This window comes from Lytechinus pictus, chromosome 12, assembly GCF_037042905.1.
Source record: "Lytechinus pictus isolate F3 Inbred chromosome 12, Lp3.0, whole genome shotgun sequence".
Taxonomy (NCBI): domain Eukaryota; kingdom Metazoa; phylum Echinodermata; class Echinoidea; order Temnopleuroida; family Toxopneustidae; genus Lytechinus; species Lytechinus pictus.
In genome coordinates this window covers 2182597-2194311 of record NC_087256.1, presented here as the reverse complement: position 1 = coordinate 2194311, position 11715 = coordinate 2182597, and the positions used below count along the sequence as shown (strand labels likewise).

At 36.3% G+C, this 11715-nt stretch overlaps 1 protein-coding gene across 2 annotated transcripts; it reads left to right on the top strand.

Annotated features, from left to right (window-relative positions):
* Positions 1-546: 546 nt before the first annotated feature.
* LOC129273355 (ikaros family zinc finger protein-like) lies at positions 547-8790 on the top strand. Of its 2 annotated transcripts, none has more exons than XM_064107973.1 (2): positions 547-896; positions 3427-8790. In XM_064107973.1, the coding sequence occupies exon 2, from the start codon at positions 3480-3482 to the stop codon at positions 5571-5573; it is 2094 nt and encodes a 697-aa protein (XP_063964043.1). In that variant the 5' UTR covers positions 547-896; positions 3427-3479; the 3' UTR covers positions 5574-8790. The 2 variants fall into 2 exon arrangements, with proteins under 2 accessions (XP_063964043.1, XP_063964044.1); XM_064107974.1 differs by lacking the exon at positions 547-896 and adding an exon at positions 1242-1470.
* The last annotated feature ends 2925 nt before the right edge of the window (positions 8791-11715 follow it).

Below are 11715 nucleotides of genomic sequence, written 5' to 3'. Positions count from 1 at the left end.
GAAGTACAGACTGTGAAGAATAGGAAGCGTTTTATATCAACAAGATCATCCGCCAATCAGCAGTAGATCGATGGGAAGTAAAGCCTCATACTATCATTCTTATATTTTATGTTATTCATGTTATGCCTGAAAACTGGATCGACAATGAATATGTATCATGTTCAATGAGACATGCACACTGGGTTTATCATTGGCAGCAACAACTAGTGAAGAGTTTTGATTGATCAAATAAATTTATTTCATCAACTGCTGTAGAGAAATGTGAACTGTGTGCGCAGTCAGTTCCAGGTTGTTAGTTTTGTTGATTACCTATAGGTCTCTTCCACTTGAACCTGTTAGCCAATGAGATAGTGAGACAGTGCAATTCTTTTCTTTCACATTTCGAACCTACATGTAATTATGGTCCAGCCTTGACCACCCAATACTGGAAATTCACCAGAAGCCTATTAAATAGAGAGGAAGGGGGGGGGGTAAGAGACTTAAGCCATCAGGCATGGTAACAAAAGCATGAAATGATATTTGGATACATGGAGTGATATATAGAAAGGCTTTTGATTGGATGTGCAGAGAGGGTTCAGTCACTCATTCGCGTCACTCTACATGCCTGGTCAAGCATTCACAATCAAATGCTGCGCACAATACAAGTACATTAACGTTGGAGTGTGAGGTCATTGCCATACCTCTAGCATACAAATCATATGTGGTGTATATAATGAGAGTACTATGTGTGTGTGTGGTTAGTAGAAGGATTGCTTCCAACTAGGAGTGAGTAAACACGCAGGGTTTCTCTCTTCTCTCGCTCTCTCTTCTCTTATACGGAACAATTATTGTCCATCCATCTAGCAGAGGCTTATCTTCCACCAGCAAATATGGCCTCTAGGCAGGCTAAAACAGGGGTATGTTCTCTTCGATTTTATATACTTATTGCATTTCCTTGCCATTTTTCATGGTTAAATCTATGGTTGAATCTCTGGTTCAAAGTCGTGTCATCTGTTGATGCTGCCTGCGAGTTGCGTTGCACGTTACGGTATCTCTCTCCCTCTCTCTCCAATAGCCCGCTGCTGCATGGATACTATGTTGTATGTGGCTTTGCGAACTAGCCAGAACCATCCTGTAGATGTTCGGCCATGTACAAATGCCACTGTCCAGTACTCATACACAATCTTTGGCACGCACACACACCCAAGCTCACTCTGCATACTCCCACAACACACACTCGCGCTCTGTCACACACACAGCACACACACACACATTCGGCACTGGGTGCACATACAGTGGACAAACAGGGCTCATACATGCATACTGCACCCAAGGCCTGTGTAGTGGTAGAGTTCAATGTGAATCTATGTGATTATATCAGGTCAATATTGACAGTGGACTCTGCTGGCTGCCTATTGGTCCTGTAGAGCAAGGGATCGCAGTACTCTCTGGTGTGATGGAGTAACACGTTGGAAGGATTGCTGTTGCAATGTAGCGTTGAGTCCTGCTCCATTCCTTTTAAATAAGTCCTATTCTTCTGCCCTATTACAGAATGATATTTTGCAGGCCCTTATATTGTTTTTATTCTGTGATAACTCTAGTCTTCTTAATTTCAAAATGGTTTCAGAAATCTTTTTCGTTCTCTCTCTGTCTCTCCTTCCCTCTCATTTTATTCTTCCATTGCCATTCCATTCTATTTTTCAATGGACATTGTACTTGATTATTGTAGTCTTGTTAAAGAAACCACTTGTTACAGAACATTGTACTTTGCTAACTTTTATGGAGAATTTTAAGATTTTTTAAGTGGTAATTAATTTTGGCTACCACAATGATTATTTGTTTTTTACTACTTCAAGTTTAGTTGTTAATGATTATAATATTAATCATCATTTGAGTGAGTTTTTTAATTTAATGTTTTCATCATGTTAAATTTTATCAATTTTGCCAATCCATTTTCCTCCAGTAAGAAGTCAAACCTGTGAATTATATTGGAATTTTTAATTTGATTCATATTGAAAGTGACTCATTATTTGTGCTACTTTAGATCTTGGTTTTGTTAAATTACTTTGTTCAAAATTTTCGTATTCTGATAATAAAATACCAAAGAAGTAGTGAGTTTGCAAGGTTGTGTCATTTACCACCAATGCTGTGTATTTGATTGTTTTGTGAACAGTTTAGATGCTAGAGCATTCTCATTTAAGAGCCAATTTTGATGAATATTTCAGTGTTGATGCTTAATTTTCTCTATCAGTATGAGCTTGTTATTAGGGTAGGCTTCACTGTTGAATTTCGAAATCCTTGGAACCAATGAGGGAAGAATTTGCTCAATAATTAGATTACAATGCATTTCATTCTGGTTGTCTTCATCATTTTATTTTCTAAAACATTTTTCATATGATTCAAACCTTTGGGAAATGTGATCAGGGATTTTCAGAATATTTGTATATTTCTATACATCTACAAAAATATCTTTTAAATGTATTTCAAATTCATTCAAGACTGAGGGAACAATCTGCCATCTATCTTTATTTTCTTGCAAAATGTATTTTAATAAAGAAATATTTTTATAAGCTGTTCAATCATTAAAGGTCAAGTCCACCTCAGAAAAATGTTGATTTGAATCACTAGAGAAAAATCAGACAAGCACAATGCTGAAAATTTCATCAAAATCGGATGTAAAATAAGAAAGTTATGACATTTCAAAGTTTCGCTTATTTTTAACAAAATAGTTATGTGAACGAGCCAGTTACATCCAAATGAGAGAGTCGATGATGTCATTCACTCACTATTTCTTTTGTTTTTTATTGTTTGAATTCTACAATATTTCAATTTTTACGAATTTGATGATTAGGACCTCCTTGCCTGAAGCACAAAATGTTGAAATAATGGAATTCCACGTGTTCAGGGAGGAATGAAACTTCATTTCCCATGACAATGACGAGAAAATCAAAATATTTCATATTTCATATAATAAAATACAAAAGAAATAGTGAGTGAGTGATGTCATCAGTTCCCTCATTTGCATACCAACCGAGATGTGCATATAACTGTTTTGTGAAATGAAGCGATATTTTAAACTATCATAACTTTCTTATTTTACATCCGATTTTGATGAAATTTCCAGTGTTATGCTTGTTGAATTTTTCTCTATTTATTCAAATCAAGTTTTTGTTGGGGTGGACTTGTCCTTTAAGTAATTAAGAAATTCTAGTTCCATGTATAATACTTCCAATAACCAAAAAGGCCATTTGAAAAATTCAGTACCTGTTATATTCATTCATTTATCATGACATCTTGTACTTTGACATAAGAAGTCAACAATCTTGGAAATTTATTTTAGTTATGTACTAAGATTGTTCATTGCATATTTTTCACAATATTGTTTATACTTTATGAAACCAATACACTATATAAAACAATCTCTTTCTCTTATGTTTCTCCTTGCAGAATTATCATTACAATCTATGTTTCCAAGGAAAGTGTGAAGAATTAGATCATGAATGGCTGACAAAGAAAGATTGCAAACAGTTGGGTCATCCCGCAGTAGCTCTAGTCATTCCAGTATTGGTGAGGATTCCACAGGAACACCACCTCCAGAAGTACAACAGAATACCTCTCCTGGTGTAAGCCCTCGTAAGCCAAGTCAAGGGTACCAGTGCCAACTCTGTACGTTTATTGCGTCCACACAAGCTGCTTTCGATGAACATATGAACATTCATACAGGTTCGCGCCCATACCAGTGTTTAGAGTGCGGCTTCAGTTGTTCATTACATAGTACGTTACAGCAGCATCTGGCAGTCCACAGGGTCGATATGACGAGTTCCATCTTAATTGATCGTCGCATGCCAGACATTAATAAAATAAGAGACCTGCCCCCGCCCCTCATGCCGGAAGTGAGTCGAGGCATTCCCTTGCATGTATCTACCTCAGGTCCCCCTCCAACCATGGAAGGTCTCAACTCCTTAAGCGCCCTTTCACCATTTTCTGAACATGGACGAGTGTACCAGTGTAAGCTGTGTACACACATTTCTCCTACCAAGACACACTTAAATGAGCACATGAATGTTCATTCAGGGAAGAAGCCCTACAAGTGCCTGGTTTGTGGCTTCAGCAGTGCCTTCCGAAGCAGCCTAATGAGGCACTTGATCGTCCACACTGGCACCAGTAAGCAGTTCAAGTGTGACCAGTGCCACTACCAGACGCCCTACAAATGCAACCTGCAAGCGCATCGTCGTAAGCGCCATAATAATGTTGATGTCAATGGGGCACCGTTGCCACCGTTGTCCATGACGGAAGATAGCTCGCCGCCTTTCAGTGCTCAAAATAATATCTCCTCACCTTCAGAAGAAGGGCTGTACAAGGCCCCTCTCTATACCAGTGAAGGCAAACCAGTCTTAGATACCTCAGGAAGTTTTGATAATGGCCCCCCTTCTTTATCTCATGCATTGTCCATGCAAGAACACAGCCCCTATGATGGCTCAGACAATAGCATTAGGGAAATGGAGATGGGCAATGGCAAGATTGTAAAACATTCAAATATTTCTCTACCTCATTCAGAAATAGCCTCCTCAGAAACACTAAGTCCCCAGAAGACAAGTCCAGGATCAAGTACGGGTCAACCTCAGGAAATGCCATCCCAGGATACACCGGACCTCCCGGGCAACCCCTCACCACATCTACCTTCCCGGGATGTCCATGAAAGTGATAGCAACCATAGTGCCCCTTCTAGATCAGGTAACATCACACCTGGCTCTCTGGTGGGTAGCATGGTCAATAACACAATGAACTCTGTCATTTCAAATACATCTATATCTCCTCAACCTCTTCATCCCAACGAAAATGCGCCTCATTGGGCCAACTTTCCAATCTTTAGACGCAAGAAGGAGGGCGGTGCCAGGAAGCGGAAGAGGACACCCTTTCCAAAGAGGGAGCTGGTTATGTCACCAGAACAAGAGCATGGTACAGAGCTCTGGATTGATACCAGGTCTGATGTACCCAACACAGAAGGTCATGTAGCAGCAGCATATGCCAGTGAAGCTAATCACCCTCTTGGAGTCAAAGCAGAAGGGGTCATGCCTGCATTCCATCATCAGGCAATGGTCAATGGTGTTGACGTGCCGGGCTCTCCACATGACCAAAACATGTACAAGTATCCTCATGGAGTTGGCCAGAATCTGAGATCCCCTGGTGATGTGACACCAGACTCAGACGAAAACGCTGGTCACACGCAGAGGTACTTCAAGCAAGGAATTTATGAAGGTGAAGTGGTGACCAACAATGGTGAAATATCTACCTCTGGCCCACAGGCGGCAGACAAGGGCAACAAGAGCAGCAGCAGTAGCGGTGGTGAAGAAGATGGCAAGATCGACGGCCAAGCACAGACGGAATGGATGGGAGGTGATCCAGTGGGCATCCCTCACCAGGCTGTCAAATGTCCTCACTGCGAGACCTTCTTTACCGATCATGTCATCTTTACTCTGCACATGAGCTGTCATGGCACAAGACATCCTTTCCAGTGCAGCATATGCGGCTACGTCTGTCGGGACAAGATAGAGTTCACTTGTCACGTGACTCGAAGCCAACATGTCAGGTAATGCTTTCAAGCCATGAAATATCTAAAATATTACTTTGTCACTTTTAAGTAGGTGTTGGAGCTTTGAACTTAAAACATTTTATGATGCGGGTGCAAAATATATGAAATATAAGTGTTTTTGACTATTATGTGTCGAAATGTTCCATGTTATACTTTTAGCGCAAGCTTATTTGTCAAACTGCAATTACTGTCTATTTTATCATGTAAAATGTGTATTATCAAGTGTATTGAAATCATTCGAGACAAAAAATCAACAAGTGCTTGCATTTTATTTTGTTCAAGCAAAGTCTTATCAGGAGAACTACTGTTATAGTTTTATACTTTTATATCCAATGAGAATATTTCTTATGTGCACTACACATATACATTTATATGCTAAGTACCTAGAGATAAAAAAAAACATATCTGGATTTATTTCCTCAAATCAGTAAGTATATATCTATTTTGGGCCTATTTCAGGCTTTCATATTTGTGATTTTTAAGTCAGGATTTCATAATGAGTATTGTAAATTTTTTAACATTTATTATTGTTATTATACCTCATTGTAGTAGTGATGATTAGTAGATTATATTGTAGATGTGTTACTCTAATATTTAACAACCCTTATGGGGGGTTTTCCGTAAAATATCTTTTCATCATAGTGTGATTTCACACTACCAAGTATTATAGAATGCATGATCCTCAAAACCTTTCAACCTCAAATGTGATATCAACTAACAAACCTCAAAAATGGAAGTAAAACATTACAGTATCATTCTGCAGAAGTTGCCTTTTTCTTCTGTCAGTAGATTAAGAATATCTATAAATATTAATTCATTTATAAAGTTTTGGCTATTATATAAAGAACAGTGAACTCCCATCCCTTCCAATTTAAATCATGTCTTTTATCACAAAAAAAAATTAAGCAGATGAATGACCTAAAAACCGCTGTAAAACAAGCCAAAATACCCAATTCACAAACCTTTATTTACTAAACCTATTCCTTTCTCGTATACTTTTGTAAGCAACCCGATAACCCTAGTGCATGCCAGAGGCTTGCCAGATATAGCAACCAACAAGTAATACAAACTAGATATCATTTAAGCATTTATGGTACATATATTTTGGGTTGGGCCATAGAAATTAAATGTTCATAAATTTGAACAAGCTTAGCAAACCTGTTTATTGAGCAATCAAATCACATATGTACCTGTAAATTACTACGCATTAGGTCCATTTCTGGTTTTGTGTTTTGCACATTAACTGTGATCTTTAATAGGATTACTTATTTTCTGTTCTTCTCTCATCTCTCCTCCCCCCGATCTCTTACTGTCCTTTTTCTCTCCTGTTTTTGTTTTTGCTCACTGTTCCATGAGCCAAGAGATTGTGACAATCTGCAGCAATCCTGAGTTTTCTTGCTTTCCTTCTTACTCTAATTTCATGTCCTAAATTTAGTGTTGTATAGATTGCCTCATCATGCATACATTGCTACACAATCCCTCACTGATCCACCATGAATGTATGCATACATAATATTAAGATGAGATAAACATTTCTTCTAATGCTTTGCCATAATCCTTCTCTCCCATAATCTGATCCCTCAACCTAATTCTTCCAATTGTACTTCATCAGCAGTGCCAGATGAAGGAGATACTTTTCTCATCAAAATGCATAAGTCTTGAATCTGAGCGATGAAGCTGTTTCATTGCTCAGGACTGCTCACTCACACTCACAAGTCTTAAGACTTGTAACAGAGCTTCTGGTACCTCTTGGAAACATGGTAGTTTTATGAGCAGCCCTTTTACACATGCTCTATTTTTTTTTAAACACAATTATGATCTCCTATCATAATGCAATGTGTTATTTTGTGTCAGGCTTTGGCCCCTTCTTCTCACTTGTTCATGTTTATATACTTGGGCTTTTTACTCTTGAGGAAATGGACAGTCATAATAGCAAGGTCATGTACAGGGGATAGTTATAAATTTAGCTCTGCTTGCTTCACAGGGGCTCCTTTTACACCAAGTTCATATCCTGCCTGGCTGATGATTCAATGCCCTTGCTCCTGACATACTTTTTTTTCTTCTCATTCCCTCTTCTTCTTTTTTTCTCTCTTTTCTTAATGATACTTCAAACCAAAATGAGAACATTTATCAAGATTTAATTTCACCCCTTAATAACTGCCCCACACTTCCAAATTCAGATCACTAAGACATGCCCTCTAAATAGGATACAGGGTATAGGATCAAACATAAGGTACTTTAACTAAATAATTGTTACAAGTTGAATCATAAAGGAACTCTTTCCCTTCAGAATATAAGGAGATGGGGATAGGTATCAGCTAACTGAAGGAATAAAATCTTGAGTTCCTTTAGCCAGGTTCTAAGCCTATGCCTGATCAGTGCTAGCCAAAGAGCTTATTTGCAATGAAGACACAATTGGCTAAGGTTATTCATGAATAATATCCTGGTTCGTTTAGAACTTAAAACGTCATCTTTGAATCAGAAGCTGTGGCTACTATACCAGCTGCAGTGAGAATAAGAGAGTCCAGATTCATGAAACTTTGATTGTGCTTCTCAAAGTCATCGATCAGTCTTGAATTGATCTTCGGCAAATTCTGTCTGCCAAAGAAAAAATGAGAAAAGTAATCCTTTTCCTTTTATCCTTCCACTCAATATATTTTTACCCCTCATCTTCCCTCTCCACCCCTCTGAAAATTTCTACCCACCCCAACTCCCTTTTTTCTTGTTGTTTACATGTTGCACTCTGCATTTAAAGACAGCTTTGTTGATCATTTCTTAAAAGTCATTTTACTAGTTTCACATATTGCACAGACAAGCAGGTCACACATGCTTCATGTTTATATTTTTGCATCCTTTTAGAACTTGTCTGATATAGCAACAAGTTAACAACTACCGAAATAACGAGCTTTGCACCATTTAATGAAGCTTTGCAGCACTGACAAGATGTAGTTCTCTACAACAGTTACTCTAGTAACAAGTCAGTGATAGATGCTCCTAAGCCAATCAAAATTATTTTTCACCTGTCGCCACTTTAAAATGAATTATTTTTATTACTATCTCACACAATTGCTAATCTTTTTCTTTTTAATATCCAGTGCTATATAAAAGTGTATAGTACACGTAAAAGGAATTGGGGGAATGTGTGAAGGTAATAAAAATATTTAATAAAATCACATTTTATTACAACTATCACACAGCCCTTGTCACCAACTCAACAATCATTATGATGAGGAGGATAAAATGGTTAGCTGAAATGAAAGTCAATTTTTTTGTGTATTGAGTTCTTAAAAAAAAAACAGTGATTAACCCCCTAACTAACAATGTCTTATTTTACCTGATAAGTTTTAACAGTCAAAATTTTCGCATTCTATATTTTTTCCATCGAACCAACTCCCTCTTACTTGATTAGTGTATATATGCGATACACTGTTGATCAGATTGTCTTGCATAAATTTTTAGAAGATGTACATTTTGAAAAATCTCAGGCTGCAAGAAACTGAAATATAAATGAATAAAAGATTTCTACATGTCTAGCTCACTTGCTCACTGCAGGACTATAAAAGCTAGATCCCAATCAAGAATAAAAAAAAATAAAGTGATTACGGGTACTTGTTTGTGGGTCTTGTTGAATACATCATGCTTTGTCATGTTAGTGAATACTTATTCTGAAATTTGTCAAAATACCTTCCCGTCTGTGATATCTATCAATAATTTTGATGTTGTTTCCTCTAAATTTCATTGATTAGATAACATTTTGACATGAATCCTGACTCATGATCAGTACATGAGATGGCTGGTAAGCGAATTTGATACTATTTTGACCATATTGCATATTCTATGGGAAACAGGAAATAACATTCATTGTCTGAGAACTTTGAATGATGAAAAGGAGACACTGTACATGTTTTGTGTATTATAGAACTTGTAAAAAAATAAGTAACTGAATTTGAATGAGTCTGTTTCCCATTTACTTGTCTTTTTTTCGCTCTCTCTTTTTAGCTGCATTTCAATTTTTATTCAGAAATATTTCTTTATGCTGCATGCACTCTTTCTGCTGCCTAGAATAAGTAGACAGAAAAAATTGTAGATTATTCTTGCAAATAACAATTCTGTATAATCATGTAGGCTTTAAAAGAGATATTATAAAAGGGTTAAATGGGATTTTTTTTTCATCATTTTTTTAAACACTTTTGTTCTCCCATCAAAGAGTTCATTCTGTGCTTTTGCTTCTATGTCATGCTTGTAGCTTTCAGTGCTCAAATCAAAGCTATGCTGTTGGTCACATTGCTGCTGCTACTACTACAACCTTTAGTCATAACACACACATACATCTCCATCAGATTGCCAACTCATTTCTATTTCTACTTCCAAAAATGGTTTATTTTTTACTTATTTTCCCCCAAACTTTTCTTTTGGCCCAATATGTTTTAGTATCAATTTAAAAATCTATATATACAATTCAGAGAAATGTCCCACTCCATACTTAAAATTACTAAATAACCTTGTGGTTCTTTATAGTTTTATGAAAGCATTTATTGTCATATCACCTGGTCCATTATGTATTCAGGGATTAATAAAGAACAAAACTTTTGCCCAATGGATTATCAGACTGCTTAACTAAATAACTACCTCATCTCTATCCTATGCCTATACTCTTTGAAAGATAAAGACCCAGCTGATAATCACATGGACCGATTCATACTGGACCTGTTGATCGGAATGGTCCGTTAGATCTGGATCCATTCAGTGTGGATTGGTCTCTTAAAGCAACTACATATATATATATATATATATATATATATTTAATATATATATATATTTAATATATATATACAGGCCATCCTTTCTAACTTTTCAGAACAAGATCATATCATCTTGAAGCTCAGAAAAGATACCTTGGGTATAACAACAACAAAAACAACCATAAAATGGGTTGCTCTTTAATGTAAAAAAAAGAAGAAGATATTTCCCTTCATGGTATTTTAAGTTGGTTTTGGTGATCTGTATACCTTTTTGCTCAGAAAAAATTTGAGCTATATACTGTAAAATGTTGGTAGAGATTTGGTAAAGATTATATTGGACTCCTGTATGTCTGACAATTAATGTAAATATGATTCCCTGTAGTAATCTGTATTCAACCATTTTGATCACATTCAGGTCTGTAAGCAGTGTTATTGACCTGTTATTTCCAGAATAAGCTAATATCAGAAATGTTGCATGAAATTGTCCCCTCATTACATGCATATAAAAGTAAATTCATTCCCCTCCCCCGCCCCCCCCCCCCCAAAAAAAAAGGGAGAAGATATTGATATTTTGGAACTTCAAAGTTTAGGTACTTTGTTTATTTATTTATTTAGATCAGATCTTCATTTGACAATGAATTTACCAAAGCTAATTTAGCTTGAAGGTGATTTCCCTTGAGTTTAAGCCCATCCACCCTCTTGAAATCTTTAGTTCTAGCTCCTAACAATTCCTTCTTATTTATGTCCTTCTGTCATTTATTTTTACTGCAGCAAGAAAATAAAACATCAGTTGTGCTCATTTTAGCTATATTAAAAGTAAAATTTTTCCCCCTATATACAATATTTTTCAAGTAGTGAAATCCTCTTTTTGACAAGGTATATGATCATTAATCATGATCAGGGAATATCACGCTCAATCTGTTGTATGGGGAATTGTACACTGTTTTACCCGATAAATTAGCTGGCATCATTTACTAAATTGCAATTATCGAATTTATAATCTCAGGGAAATATCAGCATATCTTCTGAAATAAAACCTAGAGGTACCCAAATTTACAAAAAGATCATCTCTCATGACCATCTCTACTTAGTATATGATTTTTAAAAAGGGCAATTGAATGTTAACAGCACTCAAGTTTATCTTACATAGTATACAATTTAAACTTTTTTTTTTTTTTTTTTATGGTTTGGGGCATTTTTTGTTTTGTTTTATAAGTACCTGGATGTTTTGTGAAAGTGTGATAGCATTATACAATCGGGAATACATTATAGTCATAAACTGATTATATAACAGCTATCACTCACGTAGTACTAATGTCCATATATGTCTAAAAGCACATGAAAAATACAGGTGTTTTAATGTATTTGTAAAATTAATTGGGTTTTTATTTCTTATTTTGT

Bases quoted from the DNA above. Each gene is read 5' to 3' on its own strand.
- LOC129273355 (XM_064107973.1), top strand. From the start codon at position 3,480: ATGGCTGACAAAGAAAGATTGCAAACAGTTGGGTCATCCCGCAGTAGC.